Consider the following 22,075-nt stretch of genomic DNA (forward strand, 5'->3'; position numbering starts at 1 on the left):
GTGTAATCTACCTGCCTTGGGCACTTAGCCTGCCAAGGAAAGAAGGACATTCAGCTGTCATGTCATTTGCAGAAACCAGTCAAGACCTACTATACTCTAGTCTTTGTATACCAAGAAGAGGTATCTGGGAAGAAATTAATTTGTGCCCATATCCCTCTTGGGTCTTCTTGCAATCAAGGGTACATGTGGCCAACCCAGCTGGCATTGATTAGTGACAGCCTTTGGTCTGAAAACAGCACGAGACTCATTGGCTCAGGGGCCAGTCATCTTTGTCTGCTTAGAACCAAGATCTCCCCACCTGAGCTGTACTTCCCTGCCACGAGTCTACGAAGGGCCAGCAGAGCTCTACTGGACCCAGAAATCTTGCCTTTTCCGTCTCCAGGACGGAAAAGGATCCCTCTTCCCCACACTTCTACATTCATCACACTTTGGAAGAATCACACATAGCTTCTCAGAGAGGACATGGGTTATCCAATGGGTTTTGGATGACCCCTGCCACAATATGAATCATTTTTTATAATAGTCCAGGGAACTTGGAAATCCTACTTACATTGTGGTCCCTTAAGAAGGTTAACCTCTAAATAGAGTTAAAATAGGTTGACATTAGGGGCATCTGGGCTAGGCATCCAACTCTTGATCTCAGCTTAGGTCTCCATCCCAGGGCCGTGAGTTCAAGCCCCGCATTGGACTCTATGCTGGGTGTAGAGCCTATTTAAAAAAAAAAAAAATGTAAAATAGGTTGACATTAATGGCAGGAAAGAAGATTTGTATTTCCTGTTGATCATGCTAGAAGGACTGGCACCACTTTATAGCTATTGAAAATCCCAAACGTGAAGGAAGTGTCACCCCTGGTCATTGTCCCCAAGAGAGAGAAGACTGTTCTCTGAACAGGGGCTTGAGAAAACCCCATAGAAAACGGAAAATACTGTATGAAAATCAGGCAGCAACAGAAATATCGGTCCGTCAGATGAGAGTTTTGTCTCTATAAAGCCAAACTGGAACCAATTCAGTTGAATTGGTTTCGGGGTAAATTTAGTCATGCAAACATTTTCCCCAGTGCCGGTTTAGAAGCCACATAGGACTGAGTTCAGTGAAAGTTAATGAGTTTCCTTTTCCTTCTGTGGCTGTCCTACAGTCGAGTAATGAACAAAGGCGGATTTCATTTTGGATTGGTGATAAGAACAAATTGAATTATATTAAAAATCACACCAAATCCCCTTTGACTCTTGCTTTTAATTTTCCTCTTTTCCGGCTGCATTTAAGTCTTAAGTGGCAGAGGCCACAGCTGTTCTCCCATGCTGGGGTATTTGGCTTATTCTAGCTTTATCTTTCCTGTGCTGGGCCCTGCCTATGAGCCTGGGTGTCTGCGGCCATAAGAGGCTCGCACCTCACTCATCTGGCTTGTCTGGCTCTCAGGGCAGCAGAGCAATGACCTTGGCTCCCCAGCAGTCCCAGACCAAGCCCTTCTCAGGGCTCTCTCCACTCTGCTTGCCAGCCGGCCTCCTCTGCCGCCTTCTTCCGTGTGTGGGAGGGTGGCTTTGTTTTTTGGAAGCGGGTTTTCATACATTGATGATCCTTTCCCCTGGAATGGAGAATGACATTGAAAACCTTCCTTCTACAGCTGTTTCTTCATCTCACGCTCTGTTCAGAGGCTGAACTCTTCTTGGACCTGTGCTAGTTTCTCAGGGGGCGTGGACACATAGACATCCACGCAGTGGAGTAACGGATTCTAAAAACGGCCTCACGGAGAAAATGCACAGATCGTTAGCACTAGTGGTATGACAGCCAAAATGTATTAGATGCTCCCAAGGATGGACGGCCCCTGCCTGGCCACAGAGACAATTCCAGCCGGAGGCAAATTTTTAAACAACATATGTTTCAGGGAGTTCCCCCACAATAGAGGTCTAGTGACTTCCTTCTCTTACCAAGCAAGTGACAGAATTCCTCAGTGAGTCGCCATGAAACTGGGCCCTCTTCCTATCAGATGATCCCAACGCTCCACTGCCTTCTGTCTAGAACCGTTGGTTCCAAACATAGCGTGAGCAGAAGGAATAAAAATCTATGATGTTAGATCATCATGGGACATTTTCTTCAATGGACTAAAGCAAAAGGTTGAAGAGCTACTTAATAGACGTTCATAAAAAAGAATACATACAGAATTTAAAAAATCAGAATAAACGTCTCCCACCCTCCCCCTTCCTCATCTGCTTTAAAAATGGGTATAGGGGGATAAAATGGTCTGTCTCAACCCAAGAATATAATAACACTGCCTCTCTTTCCTTGTTTTAGGGAATGCTGTCGATTTTTTGGAGACAATGGCTTGACTTTGAAGGTGTTTTTTACCAAGGCAGCACCCTTTGGTGTTCTTTGGACACTCACAAACTACTTGTACTTACATGCAATAAAGAAAGTAAACACTACGGATGTCTCCGTGTTGTTCTGCTGCAACAAAGCTTTTGTGTTCTTGCTCTCATGGATCGTTCTCAGGGACAGGTTCATGGGAGTGAGGGTAAGTCCCTTATTATCTGTCTTCCTCCCTCACTCGGTCGTGTCAACCAAAACCTGCCCATTGGCTTGCTTAGCTCCATGTGCTGCATCCTGAGCATACACTGCTGACCACTGTCCTGCCGATTTGCGGCAGAAAAGGAGCCTGGGGTCTCAGTGTGCCTTGCCAACTTTCTCGCTTGCAAACCATACTCGACAAGCATTCATTAAAGCACCTTTCATTTCAAGCATTTCAACAAGCATTCCCTAAAGTGTGTGCCCGTCGGGGACCCCACCTGGGGATGGCGATGTTCTCCCCTCTCTGCGTGCTCTCCCCCTCTCTCCCGAGGGCAGCCACGCCCTGCCGCCGGGAGCTCTCTGCTAACCCTGTCCCTCTTTGCTTAGGATGCATCTGAAAGCCGGGGGATCCCTCCGCATCCACATGGACGGGCGGTCTCGGTGGGTTCACTGTCTGGACCGTGTGTACAGAGCTGAAGTGGGCCAGAGACGCTTTTGCTAAGTCCAGATGGTGGACGGACAGTTTCCTTCCCTTCATACCCTAGGCGAAGGGAGACTGAAATTCTTGTGTCCTCAAAGTACCTCTTGTTGTCAGAACCGAGACTTGGCAAGTCCCATTAAAATCCAGTCAAACAGCTAGCCAGATGTCTGACAGTGGTGTTGAAATATGATTGTGTGACCTATACAGGGACTCACCCCAGTAAAAGGAGCAAGGTGACTGTTCTTATTGACGGAATCCTGGTGGCTTCTGCTTGTCTCCCTCTGGTGGCCAAGGGCTGCTACTGCCCCACCACCACCTTTGCCGGGACACAAGGACAAAGGATTTGGATTTGGCCTTGAAGCTAGACCTCTTGGTTGGGGGGCGGAGGGGGGGAGGGGCATGGATCATTAACTCCTTCCTGCACTGGCAGGCCATGTTTCAGGTCCGGTGGGCCGGCCAGGCACCTGAGAGCCCTTTCAATGGGCAGTCCCCATTCCCTTGAACCGTGCTGGCACCTGTCAGGGGGCAGATTCCTGGCCCTCTGTTACTTGTGTCCTTTGCTCATTGTCCTGGGAACAATGACATCACCCTGGTGGAGGATTCACACCCACCTAGTTACTCAAACAGCAGTGGGGACATGAGTCAACGGCTGAGGAGTATTTTTAGCTTGCAGTAGGGGGAAAATTTGTTTTGAGACTTAGTGTTAATTCTGGAATAAAAACTCACTCCCTGTGCTAACCACCCAGAAAAGCTTTTAGCAAATAAATGATCTAATGCACCTCCCCAAGAAATGCGGGCACTTCCAGCAGTAGTCTGTCCGTCCGCCCACCTGGCTGGACTCTGAAGACTCAGAGGTCCCAGGGCCCTTCATGACTTTATTTGGATGCAGCATCCCAGGGGAATTTATAAAACTTTTTGGCAAGATTCTGATGTCCAAAGCAAATTCCAAACAGGATCCTGTTCATTGGGAAGAGAAACTTCAAGGTGAATTCTGTCTCTAAGCAGGACGGGGTTTTTTTTTTTGTTTGTTTGTTTTTGTTTTTGTTTTTGTTTTTGTTTTGAGGTTAAGAGAAGGAGTTGGAAAACACTTGAAACCCTCCTAGACTCAGAGAGACCAGCATGGCACACCCAGATCTTTTCTTTGTCGCTGCTCATGGATGAGAGGGTTGTCTCCCCGATAGTGATCCAGTCCAGCCATCCTGGGCACTTGGCCAGTTGGTCTGAGCTGACCGCTATGTACGGAACAAAATCCTGCCCTGAAGCCATCACTAGGCTGGTCCTGACATGAAGGTCTAAGAGGCTGGTGTTGGCGATGGGATTGTGTGTGGTTGTGGGTCTCTAACGATCATCACTCCTCTGAGAAGCGTGCGACCTGCCCTCTGAGGGTTTCCCGCTCCACGTCACGGCAGATTCCCCTCTTCTCCTCTTTAAGAGTTCAGAGAGCTAGAAAAGTCTGGAAGACCCCCTCAGTGGCAGGTAGGATGGGAAATTTCCCCTTGAGAACAGATGGAAACTCAGATCCCAGATAGTATCCAACTGGTGCGAGGGTTCTCTTAAGGTCTCTCTCAGACTGTTGGGGTAGCTGGCACAGAATTTCCAAAGATTGAAGGGAACTGACCCGTTCCCCTTCCCGGAGGGCCAAGCATATGAGCCTGAGAGACAAAAAGCAGCTGAAGGAGGCTCAGCATTATGCTGGTGGGAACAGCTGTTCTGGTGGGAACCGACTGCATGGCCCACCTGTGTTTATTAAGATGATGACTCACACCACAAGGGCTGTGGTTCCTGCAAAACATCCAACTGGTCCAGGCCCATGGACTGACCAAGCAGCAGCAGACATCTCACGCCTGAGAGATCCATATCCCTCCCGGCCACTTAGGGCATCAGAGGTGACCGTGGAAAGGAGCCCACTGTGTCACCCTTCGACTCTGTGCTTTCTGTGTGTTCCCTGGCTCTCCAGACTCAGACTTTCTGACCCCGCAGGGAGGTGCTCTCGTCTAGAGTCAGGAGACCAGGGTTTGGATCTTGGTTCCACTCTTATAAGCTGTTGGGCCTTGAGCAAGTCACTGAACGTCTCTGAGCCTCTTACTTCATTTTAAGATAGACAAGCGCTCGTTTCAGAGAACCGCAGTGAGAATCAAATCAGATGGTGTATGCCCGACGTAAAATCCGGTAATAGTTCTCTTCCTCGGTGTTATTTCTGTCGTTCTTTCTCAGTTGGAGGCTTTGTTGGATTAGCCCAGTGTTGTGGGTGACCGCGTCAGAGCAGATGAACGTCGAAGGAGGCAGTTTTATGTAGAAAAAGCAGCAATAGAATGAGAGCAAGTAGAACTCGGGGTGCATGAAGCCGAAGCCCACCCAGCTGTGGTCAGCAGCTGGAGAGAGAGAGGGCATTTGGGGTGAGACCTTCCCACCCCCCACACCCAGCTCAGGGGACACGGAAGATGGGATTCTCTGCGGGCCGAGGAGCTAATGGCGACCACCCACCATAGTCAGGGCCCTCCAACCAGGAGGGACTGGCACGGGAGCGAGAGAGATCTGAGAGATCATTCTGGTGGGCCCTCAAACCCCCGTAGCCCATTCCTGGGGGTCCTGTGCCTTTTCCAAGACCAGTTCCCATATTGGGTTCTAGGTGATGTTTTTGGTAATGACAAGCGCCCTCAGCATCTCACGAGGGTCTGTCCCTGAAAGGTAGCTCTTGTGTCTGATCCCAACTGCCTTGCATCTGGGAGGCTGTCCCTTGCCACCTGGGGGGGACCCAGAGCACCCACAGAGCCTGGGGGAGCCCTGGAGGGCTCACCACTGGCCGCTTCCCATGCCCTGAAATCAGAAGGGTCCACTCGACGATCCCCACTGAAATTTAATAGTCTGAGTGGGTAAGAGCAGCCAGGAGCTGGGAGGGGGCGTATATTTCCAATTTGTCCTTTCTGTGGCTCAGAATTGCCCCAGGATGTACACATCCACAGCACAGCACACAGGGCTCGGTGTGGCAGAGGATGCACAGCCCGTCCCAGTCTGAGCAGAGCGGAGAGCTTGTCTGAGAGGTGGTCAGATTCTGTGCTGCTCCCACCTCATTCCTCCTTGATGCTCAAGGAGTTTGCCTCCTGCCCCTCAGCCTGACATTGGAGAGGGAGCAAGGGACCATGGGGGAGGCAGGGAAGAGCCCCGGGGGCCTGGCAGGCTGCCGTGGGGTCACCAGGGAAAGTGAGGCTATACCAGCAAGAGGGGGATGGGCAGCACGCTGACCTCGGTGTCTCCTGTGCCTACGTTTCCTCCCCCTCCAGCTCACTCCCCCACCACCCCCGGCCCCCTCGGCCGAAGTAGAGATGGTGGTACTCACCCTTTCCAGGGCTAGGGCTACTGTTACCCGTGAGTCTGAAGCCCCGAGTCCCTGTTTTCGGACAGGTCCACGGGATATGTGGAGGGTGGTAGAAGGTGGGAAAAAAGAGAGGCGGGGACAAGTTCAGTTGTCTACTTTCCTTTATTTTCTCCTCCAACTCAACATTCTCCCCCAGGGACACCCTGATCTAGAAGATGGGGGGCATGTGAGACCACAGGACAGCCCCTCCTGGCCTTCCTGGAAAGTACATCATAGTGCAGCAAGTAGGCAGTCAGCATTCCCGAGTGCAAACCAAGAAGCCTGGGTATGTTGTGGTATAAATGTAAAGTGTACATTGAAGTCGTTTCTAAGGACAGAACTGGGATCTTGAAGGGAATGTCACGCTTGAAGAATGTCTATCTAGGCTCTGCCCCCCCAAACCCATAGGGTGTTTCGGCTCTGCTCTGCTGTCTGGGGCATGAAGAGTGAGCTTGGCTCCAGCACATTGGGTGGGCCCCAGGCTCAGGGCCGGGGGCGTCCCAGCATGGCTACTGGCTCCAGGAGACAGGGTGGCCCACAATATAGAGCAGGCCGGTCCTGTGACCCGGGACAGGGACTTCTAAGAGAGCTAGAGGTGGGAGCTGGGGGACCACCGTCCCCTGATGCCACCTGTCACAATGACCTCTGGGGGCCTGGACTCCTCAAGTATGGCCTGGAGGGCTCTACCTGTCCCCCGCCAGCCCCTATGCTCAGCTCTGCGGCACAGCACAGCCCTGGGTAGGGGCTGGGGGAGGAGGGGGCTCGCAGCCCTTTATTACTGAATCAGTAGAGACGACAAAGGAAGAGGCTGGAGTCAGCCTTGTAAGTCCTCAGGAGAAAATCAACCCCTGGGTTCCTTCACATCCTTGAAACTAAAGCCCCAAGTTTGGAAAAACTCAGGCACCTCTGGAAATGCACCAAATCATCTGAAATTCAGCTCTCTTCTTCCCTTCCTCTTTTTTCTAGTTATTTCTCTCCCTGTGGACCTTGGGTGCCTAGCGAGGTCAACCTGTTCCAAGCAGCATCTTTGCATTATCTGTGTCCCCTGGGCCAGAAGCCTACCTCTTTCCCCACCTGCCTTGTCATGTGCCCCTTTCTTCTCCCGGAGGGAGGGAAAAGTCGCTTGTCTTCCTGATCTCTGTTTCCTTCTCTGGGTGAGCGGTTGTACTCAGTGCGGGTAGCATTTGCATAAGAAACAGAGTCAGCGTGTGATGCAGAATGAAGGCTGACAGTGAGCTCCGAATCGAGAAGGACACGTAGGCAGTCAGTTCCCTGGCAGCCTCTCCAGAGCCTCGGTGTTGCTGTTGCATGGGCAGAGTTCGCATCACTGGAAGATACTGCACAAGGAATATTCTAGAACTCACAGTGTGTGAGACTCTGCCAGGTTTCCTTTCGCTAACCTGAGAACATCACGCTGAAGCCAGAAAGGAAACCTCAGTTCAAACCTCAGAGTTGGCTGTAGCCAACTATTCTTTGAATCCTGCTTTTCCTGTTTCTGTAGGTCAACACGGATTTTGCAATCAGCCCTGAAATTTTACATCCCCGCTCAGCCACACACCAGCTCTGTGACTTTGGGCATGTTGCCGTGACCTCTCTGAGCCAAAGCTTTCATGTTTACAAAATGAAATGGATGATACGATCACATAGAAAACCCTTCTCCTGTGACCACTTCGTAAACGGGGGCTACTGGAGGTTGTTACCGGTAGCCGGGGTCAGTTTTGAGTGAGCCGTTAAGAGGGATAGCGCTGCCGGTGAATCCAGACGAGGCAACATCTCTGTTCTGCCCACAGCACTCCCAGCCCCATTCCGCACCAGCGACGTTTACGCAGCTCCTGACCACCCCAAGTTAGAACCTGTACTTACTCTCTGTGCGGATGCATTTCTCCTTTTCAAAATTTGTCCCAAGTAGTCAGTCTCCTGTGTAATCGACAACCTCACTTTGCGCAGCAGCAGAAATGGGTACATCTCCCTGGGGCGTCCGTTCAACATGGGAAGTCTGGGTGGGGACGGTCCCAGGATGGGGGGCGCTGCGGGGGGAGCGCCCCGTCGCAGCTCAGGAAAGGCCCGGCGCCCCCAGGGGTAGGACACCGTGGCCCTTTGGCACACGACACTCGTTCTTTTGGAAGACCCTACCACCGGCGTGGCGTGCTAAGTGGGCCCCACGTCCAGTCCCCTCTCTGTTAAAATACGACGTGTCTAAGAGGCAAGATGTCACGTGCTCTCAGAAGGTTCGACAGGAACTGGGGTCATTCCCAGGGTGGTCTACCAAACTTCGTCAGGGCCAGGGCCCCTGCTGTTGGCATCATGACCGCCTTCTCTGCGGTCTCCCAGCACCACGGGGGACGGGCCACCAAGTGACCCCGGGCCACCAGGTGACCCCGGGCCACAGCAGGTCTCCTTGCCACCAGCTGTTCCAGGGGTTCCATCGCACAAAGCTTTCCTAAGCAAGAACAGAAATCCCATTTGTTTTCCAGAGAACTGGAAAGGAGACCCCACTCTCTTCCCTCGCATGAGACTCTCCTGAGCATTTCCACCTCGGTGGCCCGTCCCACGGCCCCCCACCCTCTCACCGCTGTTTCCTCCCTTCTGTGCAGATCGTGGCCGCCATCCTTGCCATTGCTGGGATCGTGATGATGACCTACGCCGACGGCTTCCACAGCCACTCTGTCATCGGCATAGCGCTGGTGGTGGGCTCTGCGTCCATGTCTGCCCTGTACAAGGTATGCGCGGGGAGCGAGCCCTCAGAGCGGGTCTCAGCCGGCTGGCCCGGCTCACGTGGGGCATCTTGGATGGCATCTGTGCCTTAAGCCAAGCAGCTGTTCTCAGTGTGTGGACAGACTCGCAGGGGTGAGACACACCCACTCTCGGCTTTGGCTCCGGCTCTCTAGACCTTTCCATCAAGGGCCATCTCTTTGCAGCACTGGGCATAAAACAGGCAGAACAGTGGACGGGCAGCGACGAATTTTCATGACTTCTTTGGTTGGCAAGGACTGGAGAAGGACCGGGGCCCCCGGGGGGCTGGCTCGGTGTTTGGAGAGATGATGCAAATAGTTTGGGCAGCCTCATCACTGAAATCTTTCATGGCACAGTTTGGGCAGCCACCGGGACTCAGCATGAACCCGCGTGCCTTTTAAGCATTGCCTGTAGGCTGAATAAATAGAAACCCAACTCCTGTGATACGGGTATTATAACACATTTTTGACAAAATGTGGGGAAGCCCTAGAAAGCATGTCCCAACGGCAGGGCTGGATGAAGCCGTGTTTGACCCCCCACGCCTCCCCTCCCCCGTCACGGCTCTGGCTGCTGCTCTCCCTCCTCCCTCCTCGCTTCCTCTCTCATCCCTTCACCTCCAGAGGGAAGACTCCAGATTTTCTCGGGCCTCCAAGTTGGGACCCCGACCTGGAGGATGCAACGAGGAATGAGGTTTTAGCTTGGAGACCCACAGCCCTTCGTGGATCCAGGCAGTAAGACAGGAAAATGAAGTACGGGAGAGAGTTAGAAAAGGCACTTTGTTTTTTTCCAGGTCTGTGTGTAACACATTCTGTGGTTTGAGAATGGGAAATGACTGTATCTTCCCGTCCTCATCAGCTCCCTGCCCTCACTGCCCACAGCCAGAGGCACACACGCTGTCTACCTGCTCTGGGACCCATCTCCCCAGGAAGACACAATAGCCCCACACCACTGTGAGGCTTCAAAGCCACTATTCGAATGCAGAAGATGGGGCCAGGCCACACTCTGCTGGCCTCACTCCGCTGCATGCTAACGGGAAGCAGGGCACACAGAAATGCAATCTGCGATGAACACAGATAATTCTGATTTCGACTCCCCTTTCCCATCTCCCCCACGGCCTGATCTTTATCCAGAGAGGCCAGTGGGTGGAAGGCTGAAAGCAATTTATTCCTCTTTTCATGCTTCGTGAGCAAATGCCCAGAAATACCTGAAAAGATTGGTGAAGTGGCTGAAAAAGGAAGAGGCAGGCGAAGTGGGAGACACAACTGTGCAGAGACTCGAGCTGGACCCAAATCCGTTCCCTGGTGGTGGCTGGGTCCCCGGAACACAGGGGCGGCTGTCCCCTGTCCTCCCAGCTTCCCAGCCACTCCAGGCACGTCTGTCCCTCTCCTGGGCCTCACACACCTGAAATACATACAGACAAGAACAGGTGCAAGAAGTCAAAGCGGGGTGCACACTGCTAAACCCCACGCTGTTTCTGGAACGGGGCGGGGGGGTGTGGAGCAGAGATGAGCTGTGAGCGTTACAATCTCTCTACCTTCGATTTATAGAAAATATCTTCGCAGCCAAAGCCCTTTGCCCTGGGGGTCTGGCTGTGTCGTTCAAAACCGAGGTCCCCAGAGGAATGCATCCTCGTGACAGCTCTAAGTTCTGCGGCGTCCCCGTCTTCGGACGCCCTGAAGCTGGGACGTGCTGTCCTGACTGCAACACAAAGGGAGCCTCGTGTCAGAGACGTGACTCCCGGAGATGCCCTCCATGAGGCCAGAGATGTGTCGCTGTCCCCCGGGGTGCTGCCGAGATCCGGGCGCTTGTGCCGCGCACCTATCACTAACCCCACCACCCTCTCCCTGAAGGCCGAGTGAGGCCGCATTTGCCCATACCCCGGCTGCGACCCTGCACCCCCGGCCCAGCCTCCTCGGGCGCACCCCCCGCCCCGGTGGCATGATGGCGGCAGGGACGAGCCGTCACCCACCCTCCTCTGCTTTCTCCGGCAGGTTCTGTTCAAGCTCCTCCTGGGCAGTGCTAAGTTCGGAGAAGCCGCCTTATTTTTGTCCATTTTGGGCGTGTTTAACATCCTCTTCATCACCTGTATCCCCGTCATCCTCTACTTCACCAAAGTGGAATACTGGAGCTCGTTCCATGACATCCCATGGGGGAACCTTTGTGGATTTTCAGTCCTCTTGTTGAGTAAGTGCTGACTGACCCTGGCCCAAGCCACACCGACTAGCGGGCCCCGGGCAGCTCCAGGGCCATCTGTAAACCGTGCCCTCACGAAGAGCAGCATTCTATCGTTAAGTCCCCAGTGCTCTTCAAGACCCTTGTGTCCACCGGGTTCTAACTCCAGAACCGCAGGCTTGGCAGCAGTAGCCAGGGGCACCGCCACTCCGGACAGTGCTGCGCGTGACCTCCCGACAGCAGAACAGTCCTTACAGGCCCGGGAGGGAGCCGGCCGGTGAAGGTCTGAGGGGAGTCAGAGCCCAGTGCCTTTTCTCAGTTATCATTACGATGAATACCGTCACCACGATTACTTGGTAGGAGGCTGGTCCTAGGCAGGAAAGTAGCCAGGGACGGGTCTCCCCCAGTCCCCATCTCAGAATGCATAACCCAAGGCACCTGGCCGTCCTCCCCCAGAGTCACCACCGGCAACGGAGAAAAGCCAAGTTAGTGGCTTGAGTCCACCATCCCAGTCCTCTCTTCCAGCGTCTTTCACTGACGACCCTTTCCAAATTTCTTTGCTCTCCTTCAGAGCTCAGGAGGGGAGGAGGAACGCGGCTTCTTTGGGATATTTGTCCCTGATCCCCACCCAGGCTGCCTGAGTCACAGCAAAGGGCAGTCGTAAGTCCCCTGACTCCAGCCTCACCAGAGAAGCTGGGGGCCGGGGGTGCGGACCAGGGAGGGCGGCAGTCCAGGGCCAGGCACGAATAATACCCTTCTTCTGTTCTTTATTTCAGCATTCAATATCGTATTAAATTTTGGAATCGCTGTTACGTATCCCACTCTGATGTCTGTTGGAATCGTCCTCAGTGTACCTGTGAATGCAGGTAAGCCTGTATGGCTTCCTCTCTCTGCCTGAACACACACACACACACACATACACACACTCACACACACACTCACTCACACACTCACACACACACATACTCCTACTCCCAAACACACACACTCGCATGCAGTCTTGCTGTGCCTGTATGGAAAGCACCGCTGCCCTTCGGTGTAGAAAGAAGGCACTTGGGTAGAAGGTTGGCATGTGTTGCATACACGCTGTCTCTCCAGACTGCCTGGGTTTTCACTCACCACCCCGACACATGACGGTCTCCAGCCATCTAGGTTCTAACTGGTGTGGGAACCAGAGATGAATCTCATTAATCTTAGTAATAAGCTTGGTAAATGGGGTAGCAGGAAAAATAATCAGTTTTGTAAGTGACTTTCTGGAGGGGAAAGGGTGCTTGGGCTGTGACAGGGATGGCGTAGTGTTTGTAAACTGAGGAAACACAAACATTGTTCGCACCTCCCAGAAGCTCGAGAGCACGCTGGCCAGTTCCTCCGGACCTTGCTGTGCTTTCTTCCTGGGGACTCACCAAAGCAATCACCTGGCAGCTCGGCTCTTCCAAAAACTTGTGGTCAACAGCCCCTCCCCGCCTTCCTTTTGCTGGTTCATTCTGGTGTCTGTTTTGGATTTTCTTCCCGGAGCCCCCTCCTCACCCCTGACGGCCCCATCCGGCCTGTCCTTAGCCAGAGAAGGGTTCATAAGTCTATAAGTCCGATCCCTCCATCACGCTCACCCCCTTGGCCCTGGCACAGGCCCCTCCCCCAAAGCCACATCCATCCCGACCCTCCTACCCACAGGCCACTAGAGGATTCACCCAGGGAATGGCACATCTTTATCCTGTCCGATGTGGCCCCTCCCCCAAAGCCACATCCATCCCGACCCTCCTACCCACAGGCCACTAGAGGATTCACCCAGGGAATGGCACATCTTTATCCTGTCCGATGTGGCATCAGTAAGCAAAACAGCTCTCAGTTTCCTAAGCCTTTTCTTGTGATTTCTTTTCTCCTCCTGTCCCACGTGTTCTGCACATGCCTGTCCCTGGCCCCAGACTCTTTTCGGGGTACCTCAGGGCAGTGTGGGGAAGAAGGCCTGGCCGGGGCATCTGGGCACTGGCCCTGCCCACCTGGAGGATGGTGGTCCCAGCTTATCACCCCTCCGGGCCTTAGCTTGTCTCCCCTAAAAGTGAAGGCAGGACCGACCCTCACCCGACATTTCAAAATGCTGAAAGTCCCAGAGCTGCTGGAGAGATAACGCATCAGCTTATCCCCCACACCTCACTGCATCGTTGTAGTCGCAGCAGTCACACTGCCAGGAAGCAGGTAAGGGCTTTTATTGAGGGACATTCATGCGCTCCTAGGTGGAGGCCCACTTGACCTGTCTCATACAGCCAGATGTCGGAGAGGTCAGTGAGAAGCCCTTCTTATTACTCCCCTGCACGGTTTGATCGTGTGTCCGAGGAAGGAACCCCATTCAGTTCGCAACTGGAGAAGAGAAGCAAAGGCATCCACCACGGCCCGATGTCTGAGAGCGGGGTCGGTGGCTTTCCAACACGCTGTGATGTTACTGCTGGAGCTGCTTGTGTGTCCCGCTCATGGATGGTCCCCGTGTGCCGAATGTACCGAACGTTCTGTCATTATTGAAAAGTCAAGTATTTCTTTTTTTTTTTTTAAAGATTTTATTTGTTTATTTGACAGAGATCACAAGTAGGCAGAGAGGCAGGCAGAGAGAGAGGAGGAAGCAGGCTCCCTGCTGAGCAGAGAGCCCGACGCAGAACTCGATCCCAGGACCCTGAGATTATGACCTGAGCCGAAGGCAAGGCTTAATGACTGAGCCACCCAGGCATCCCAAAAATTCAAGTATTTCTGAATTACAGTGAGATAAAAGAGGCACTTTATTATTTTTTATATCTCAAATGATGTTCTTTCTTATTTCTTTTTTTAAAATTTCATTTAAATTCAAGTTAGTTAGCATATAGTATATTACTATTTGCAGAGGTAGAATTTAGTGATTCACTAGTTGCATAGAACACACAGGGCTCACTCCACTGAGTGCCCTCCCTAATGCCCGCCTCCCAGCTACCCTGTCACCCCACCAGCCCACCCCTTCCCCTCCAGCAACCCTCAGTGTGTTCCCTAGAGTTGAGAGTCTCTTAAGGTTTGCCCTCCTCACTGTTTTTATTACTTTATATTTTTCCTTCCCTTCCTCTATGTTCATCTGTTTTGTTTCTTAAATTCCACATATGAGTGAAATCATATGATACTTGTGTTTCTCTGCCTGACTTATTTAAAAGAGGCACTTTAATTCCACAACCGGGCTGCAAACATTTTTCTTTTTCGCGTTTAACTTTCATCCCTTTCTCTTTCTCTGATGCCCTATAGACAAGGTGAGAGTCAGGTGGGGAGGGGGAGGGGGAAGGCAGGGGAGGCAGAGGACCCTGAAGGGGAGAAGGGGGGAGCCGGGCCACCTCCTGGGCAGCTGGAGGAGGCCCACAGGTGGCAGCGGTCGGTTTTCCAAGGCCTCCTGCTCTAACTCAGCAAACCCTCTTTCACCAAATGATAGAAAAGAAACGCAGTGGGTGCCTCTTGCGCAAAGGGCAGGCCCCAAATCTGCTTTGTTGGGCTTAATTAAGAAAACAGGGAATTAAAACAAAAAAAAAAAAAAAAGAAAGAAAGAAAAACAAAAACTCCAATATCCCCAATGTTTTTGACCATTTAGCTGAGGAGAGAATGATGAGGTGGATTCTTATTAAACCTGCTTCGCCTTTCATTCCCTCACCTGATGTGAGTCAGGTAGGAGCCATGTGCCCTGCAGACCTTTAAGAAGCCTTAATAGTTAGTGATGACCCAGGGCGCTTCAAAGCCTCTGGTGCCCTGGGGCAGAACAACAATTTACATCTTCTAAAACGCAGTGTGAGTCTGGTCTTCAAATTGTATATATGCATATACTGGGCACTTATGCTTTTAAATTATAAATGTAAAATGTCATTGCAGGAGTGTCCCCCTGGGGCGTGGGGGGGAGGCTCAGTTGGTTAAGCGTCCACCGTCAGTTCAGGTCATGGTCTGAGGGTCCTGGGACGGAGCCCTACATGGTGGGCGGAAGGGTGGGGCGCTCCCTGCTCCGCGGGGAGTCTGCTTCTCCCTCTCCCTCTCCCTCTGCCCCGCCCCGCTGCTGGTTCTCGCTTTCTCTCCCTCGCTCTATCTCAAATAAATAAAAACTTAAAAAAAAAAAATCATTGTAGAAGACCCAAAAATACGAAGAAAGCAGTCACGTCTTCAGCGGCCTGCCACCCAGGGGTCACTCAGTTTAACTGGCCACAGTTAAACTTGAGGTGCATATCAGTGTCTGAACTGCGGTGCCAGGTCAGTCTGGAGGAGTTTCACACCCGAGGGCTGTTAAAAAAATTATGAGGCCGCCCGCGCCCGCCAGGAGCAAAGCCACACCGAGGAAGATTCCGCGGTCAAGCAAGACCGCAGCTCCGCGCCGGCGCACGAGGCGACCCGCGGGGCCCCACCCTGCGCCCGGGCCTGGCCGGGTCTAGGAGTAACCGGGCTTCTCTCTGTCTCGCGCAGTGGTGGATCACTACACCAGTAAGATAGTCTTCAACGGGGTGCGGGTTATCGCCATCATCATCATCGGCCTGGGCTTCCTCCTCCTGCTTCTGCCCGAGGAGTGGGACGTCTGGCTCATCAAGCTTCTCACCCGCCTCAAAGTGAGGAAGAAGGAGGAGACGGCAGAGGGCGGCGCGGACCCGAGCTCGGGGCCTCAGAGCAAGAGCCGAAGGGCCCGGCCCTCCTTCGCGCGCTGACCGCGGCCCTGCAGGACTCTGCGGCGATCGCTCACGCTCGGGTTAGGGCCTCGGAGGTCTGCTCCGGACGGGGGAACCCTCGGTTGGGTAAGGTGTGTACATACCTGTACAGTTCCGGTAACCTGCGGTAAGTTATACGGTATTTATTGGCATGTCCAATTTGCTTGCACTTTTCCCACATCAGACCTTTCACCCAAGGGTACCAGTTCCAAGTGGAAGAGAAGAGACGAGCCTCCGGCCCTTTCGAAATGAATGTCAAAGTCCATGTCAGTGTTCGGGGGGACAAGAGGCAGGGCGCGTGTTTTGAATCTTAGCAACTGCAAATTACATTGCACACTGTGATTATTTTCCAGCTATGGTAGGGTCACATTTTGTTTTATACCAGAGCTGTACTCTTAATTTTAAGGGATTTCAAATGAACCAAAAGACAACTGTAAGTCACTTTGAGTGGTTGGAGGATGGATGGAGGGATGGATGCCAAGAGAGGAAGCAGAAAGGTACAAACGGACTTCGGGACCCACCGGCGGTGGCTGAGCTGGGGGTGGCAGGTGGAGGACAGGCCCCAGCCAGGTTACAGAGAGGGAAGGAGGAGTCGGAGCCCCAGCTGGCCTGCTCTCACGTGAGTGTGTAAGATCGTGCAAGAGAAATTACAGTGCCTTCTACAGAATTTTTGTCCTTACCTACGTGAAGCGAGGTGACATTGTAAGTCACTGGCGCCGTCTTATAATTTAGATGTACAAAATCTTTAGAAACAAAACTATGTGTGTGTACGTGTACAAAAACAACAGGCTGACGACCAGTGTAAGGGAACATGGCTAGCGGTGTGCATTGCACATGTCAGATGGACACGGCGAGACTGTGAACTGCTGGTTGCTTTTACTCCATGACCAAGATGGAAAAATTATCTACCGAATCTGTAAACCTTTTTATGAAACTTTTAAAGCACCAGGCTGTTTACTTACACAGTTTAGGTCTGCCAGAAAATTCTATCTGTGATAGATCTGTCAAGAGGGACGTGGGGGTTAGAGTTTACTATTTTTGAAGTTTACATTGTTACATACGAAATGGAAACCTTATTTTGAAATGTTGTCCTAACCCAGTGGTGCATTCTGTGACCATGGAGTCTTTCGTTTCCTAGGGGAAAGGGGCATTCATGACCTGAACTTTGTAGCAAATTATTATTCTCAGTTTCCATTACCTGTTTGGCCAAACAGATTAATAAACTATTTAAAAAAGAAGCATTCCGCACCGTGTTGGTGGCCACTTTGTCACAGCCCCACTGTGCTCCTTCCCTCCTCGCCTTCCCCATGGCTCCCAGCAGGTCCCGCCCTCCTGACCCATCCAGGCTCGCGAACCAGCCCAGGCACCTCAGAGGAAGAAAATTATTACTGGAACAACAGAGTTGACTGTCTCCAAAGCAAAACAAGGGCGGGAGCTCCTAAACTCACCTCCATCTCTCCTTTGTGCCCCTCTCCTTTCCCTCCAGGTGCCTGTCTGCCCCATCCCTCCCCACTCAGCCCTGGGTGTCCCTGTTCTCTCTCATTTTTTTGTATGGACTCGTTCATCCGAGCAGCTCGCACCGGCCCCTCCTAGCTGCCTCCAAGGGGCAGCCGCAGTCCCCATGTGGACATGGTCTTCCAGCTCCCCTCACACACCTCCCTTCTGCCTGCGCGTCCTAACCCCGTTCTAGCTCTGGAGAGTTTGTTGTACCGGCTTCGGTAGCATGCACACATTTCTGTTCCAGGCAGCTCCAGCCAGGGGCTGTGAAGTTCAATGTCTCTCACTCTGCAGCTGCAAACAGAGGTGCTCTAAGGGTGGGAGGGGGGCGTGAGCAGAGAGAGCAGATGGCGAGGACACCTCATCCTTCCAGCCACACCTAGAGAGACTCCACACCATGGGGTGTTTGCTTGCTATGTGGGGTCGGAACCCGGGAGCTGAGCTGTCCAAGGCAGAGAGGTCCCTGCCTGACGTGTCCAGTATGTGCTGTGAGGAGGATCCCATACACCCCCTCAACGGAGCTGGGATGAGTCCCCTCCAGGATTCTGTCTGGGCTCCAGACCTCTCCAGTGTCCTCAGGGGGGCAAGCAAACATTTTGGAGGTAAGTCATAATGTGAAAACATTGGGAAACCCAGCCCTGGAGTAGAGTCACCTCATTCTCCTATTGGCATAAAAGGCCATGAAGACCCAAAATTATTGCAAGCAGGGGCTCGGAGGGATATTTGTACACTCTGTTCACTGCAGCCTTATTCTCAGCAGCCGAGGGTTGGAGACCACCCCAGCGTCTGCCAGTGGCTGAATAGACAAACAACATGTACACAAACAGAATAGTATTTAGCCTTAAAAAAGGGGGGGGGGAATTCTGACCGATGTTGCCACATGGATGAATCTTGAAGACATAGTGCCGAATGAAGTAAGTCACAAAAATCCACAAATATAGGATTCTCTTTATGTGAGGTACCCAGAGTCGTCAAATTCATAGATCCAGAAGGTAGAATGGCGGTTACTAGGGACTGGGGATGAAGAGACATCATTCAGTGAGGACAGAGTTTTAATTCTGTAAAATAAAGATGTTCTGGGAGGTGGGTGGTGGTGATGGCCGCCCAATAATGTGAATGAACCGAACCCCTAAAAATCCTTATATAGTAAATTTCATGTATATTTTATCATAATAAAAAAAGAAACTTTGAAGGCTAAGCTATGTGAAATAAAAAAAGATTAGGACTCTAGGAATGGTTGAAGGCTCTTTCAGGAATAAGGTAGGAGAGATTTGAGATGTTTCTTTCCAGAAAGAAGCCAAACCACAACCTCTCATCCCCACCTCAAGCAGGTTTCAAGGACTGGGATGAGCTGTGGCCAACCCGGAAGGAATCTAGAAGAGAAAATCCCAGGAAAGACTCCCTCCCAGGGGAACCATTGGGGTGACTCTGGGAAAACAGCCTCCATCTCTGCTCTGTCTGGGGAAATCGTCTGCCCTCTAGAGGCCAGTCTGGATAACAACACAGGGATGATTGTATTTCCGAGCCTTTTGAGGATTAGGAGGGGAGACAGAAGGTACAAAGGGGAGTAAGGGGCCTCTGCTGCTGATCCAGGTGCCAGACCCTCAGAGCCTCCAGCCCTACCTCCTGCTCCATCAGAATACAGGTGCGAAGTGACCAGCCGCCTTGCTACAACCCGCCAGAGCGGTCTCTAGGAGCTCCTACCTGCTCACATCTGCCGTGCAGATGCCCAGGATAAAGAGAATCAAGAGAGAAGACATTGTTGCCAGAGACCTCCCGCCCTGGAGAACAGGTGTGTTTCCAAATCTAGCCAAGGATGCATAATAGGGAGTTCTGCATATTCAATTTTGAAAACAAATGATTTGTTCTAAAATTGGAATGTGGTGGTGGTTGCACCGTTCTGTGAATATTTTAAAATTCAACGAATTGTACACTTTAAATGGAGAATTTCATGGCATGTGGATTATAGCTCAGTAAAGTGGTTTGAAAAATAAATGATAAAAAGTAGATGATGGATGGGTGGATGGATAGACGGTAGATAGATAATAGAGAAATGGTTGCCCCACACAAAATGAGTTAAAATTCCTTTGCCAAAATCTTACAAGCAGAGAGGACATTTCCTGGGTCCTTGGCTTGTTTTTGGCTGCCCAGCATGTGATCCCTATTTGAAACAGCATGTTCCATTGTTTCAGAAGCTGAAGGGAACAGATGCTCCATCTTGGACCAACCGCCATCCAGGGGAGGGAGGGAGGGTTGGACTCCTCTCGGCCGGCAGGCTGCGATCTCCCAGGACTGTGGCTCTGGAGCCAAGCATGCCAGACCCTGGAGGACCATGCCAACCAGCTGTCCCCCGGGCTCCCTGCCTGTGGCCCCAGGCTCCTCCCAGTGTGGAGATCGGTGGTTGCTGCCCCTTTCCAAAGGGATCCTTCCAACTCACACTCCCACAGATCCTTCCCATGCAGCTGGGCTTGCAATGGCCCAGCAGGCTCCTCGGTCAAACTGATTTAAAGAATTGATAGGAATGATTTAGAAGAAATGCACCAATGATATATAAGGAGGATGTTCCTCACAGTGCTTAAAACGTGTTTTTAAAGAAATTTTGAACAATGGTATTTTGCCTTAACTAATTTTCATCTATTCAGCATTGTCAAATTCTCAAGAAAACCTTTTCCGTTGTTTTTTTTTTTTTTTTTTTAAGTAGATCCCTGTACCCAACGTGAGTCCCAAGCATATGATCCCAAGATCAAGAGTTTGGGGAACCAGCCAGGCACCCCCCAAAAAAACCCTTCTCTTGAGTTAAAATACCGGTAAACATCAGCCAAGGTCTATCTTCTCTAAATTATCAAAAAAACCAAGTTCCTAAAATCATAGGAAATGAGATTTCATGTAGTTACAATGTAATGAGTTGTGAATTTTAGCTCAGAACCAAAAAAATAGTAATTTTTTTTTCTCGAAAAAAGAGTATGTTTCCCGGGGATATTTGGGAATACCCATAAAGCCTCAAGCCATCAATAATGCTGTGCTGCAAGAATGCAGTCGTATTAGGAGCCTCAGTAAGTCATGGCTGGAGCCCTGTGAGGAGAGTGGCCCCAGAGGGCTCCCCGCCACTGAGGAATCTCCCTGAGAAGGGCTTGAGGGAATTCCCAGGTGCTTCTCTCTGAGAGTGACAGGAGGACATAAGAAAATAAGTGTACCTCCTTAGTTTTTGACTTGTCTTTGTATCTCCACAGAAAAGCATCCTAAAGAAGAGGTTCTTCACCATAAGGAAAAAACCAGCGGAACATAAAAATCTCCAGAAGGACATTCCAGGAATCCCCAGTGTTTCCTCCTCATTAGAAATAGAAGAGCAACTGGTCACTTGATCTCTTCAGTTTCTTAGGAATCTACTGATTCCTAAGAATGGAATCAGTGGGGGATATCAGAGGCTAGGGGGGAACTACAGTTAACCCATAGCTCTGGAAACCCTGTTTATGCCCACCTGCAGCAGCGTGCCTGAGGGGAGAGGGGGCATTTTGTGATACCAGGTGCCATCAGACACATGGCTGGTGAGTAGCCCAAACTCATTCATGTCTAAAACATACTCCTGGTCCCCAGAGAGCTCTCCCCTGAGCAACAGCTATGGGACCTAGACCCCTTCCGTGTGTCTCTTCATATTCAACGTGCAATTTCAAAATGGCGGTGCTCCTTGACAGGCCAGAGAGGAGAGTCCTGGAAGTAGCTCTTCTCACTTCTGCTAGAAGTTCAGAAAATGGGTCAGTTTGATGGACCTTCTGGCTGGTCTGTGCCCACCAAGAAGGGGTCAATTTGGGTATAAAGAAAGAAAAGATAGTGGTATATCACTATGGTGTTCTCTCTCTTTTTTTTTTTTTCATGATTTTTTATTTATTGAAGAGAGCATGAGCGGGGAACAGAAGGCAGAAGGAGAGGGGGCAGACTTCCTGCCGGACTCAGGATTCCATCCCAGGACCCCGAGATCATGACCTGAGCAGAAGGCTGTTGCGTAACCAGTGGAGTCACCCATGTACCCCCATGGTCTTCTTTTCTCAACTGATACCTCTGTGTCAGGAATTAGAGTTTGGCTTTTTTAATCCCCTGACCACTGGTCTTTGCACCTCCATTTATGAGAACTGTAAGGTCAGTTATGCTAACCGGATGTACCTACTCAATGTTCCCTCATTCTCTGTGTTCTCTGCTTTATTGAATTTGCAGAGGACCTTGTATAATCTGGAGTGTATAGAACAGGCAGCCCCGTGGGAATGGGAATTCAGCCATTGCCAAGGATTTTGCAACTATTTGTGCCTTGGAGGTAACCCTGCTGAATGGCATTCTGCCAGATGGTCCCTGTGTGTGGGAGAGGGGTGCGTGCGCATGTGCCTTTGCTGCATTTACTATGGGCTCTTGATTACTACTTCTTTCCAGCCATTAGGCTGCTTCCATTTGTTAACAAATTTTGTTTAAATAAGTCATCCACGAAAAGCTAATCACGGCATAAACATCACAAATTTCGTATAAATTATACCATTTAGGGCTGGATATTGACTCATCCAACAGCTACTGCCCAGTGACCGTCTCTGGAAATCCAAAGCTTAATTTTTTTAAACCAGATCTTACCACTAGCCCCTATTTAAAGTCCAAAGCACATTTAGACGTTTAACC

At 51.3% G+C, this 22,075-nt stretch overlaps 1 protein-coding gene across 3 annotated transcripts in view; it reads left to right on the top strand.

Moving 5' to 3' along the window:
- SLC35F3 (solute carrier family 35 member F3) overlaps positions 1-21,652 on the top strand; it is a 373,701-nt gene extending 352,049 nt beyond the window's left edge. Inside the window, exons 4-10 of one of the 3 annotated variants that reach the window (XM_082720704.1) lie at positions 2,290-2,509; positions 8,933-9,058; positions 11,063-11,255; positions 12,020-12,109; positions 15,687-19,211; positions 20,650-20,968; positions 21,313-21,650. In XM_082720704.1, the coding sequence (XP_082576830.1) occupies positions 2,290-2,509; positions 8,933-9,058; positions 11,063-11,255; positions 12,020-12,109; positions 15,687-15,922 (865 nt within the window). In that variant the 3' untranslated portion in view covers positions 15,923-19,211; positions 20,650-20,968; positions 21,313-21,650. Of the gene's footprint in view, positions 1-2,289; positions 2,510-8,932; positions 9,059-11,062; positions 11,256-12,019; positions 12,110-15,686; positions 19,212-20,649 lie in introns of all 3 variants that reach the window. The other 2 variants (XM_082720703.1, XM_082720705.1) reach the window with 2 other exon arrangements.
- Positions 21,653-22,075: the final 423 nt, after the last annotated feature.

The sequence above is a fragment of the Mustela nivalis genome, assembly GCF_964662115.1.
Source record: "Mustela nivalis genome assembly, chromosome: 2".
In the NCBI taxonomy this organism is placed as follows: Eukaryota; Metazoa; Chordata; class Mammalia; order Carnivora; family Mustelidae; genus Mustela; species Mustela nivalis.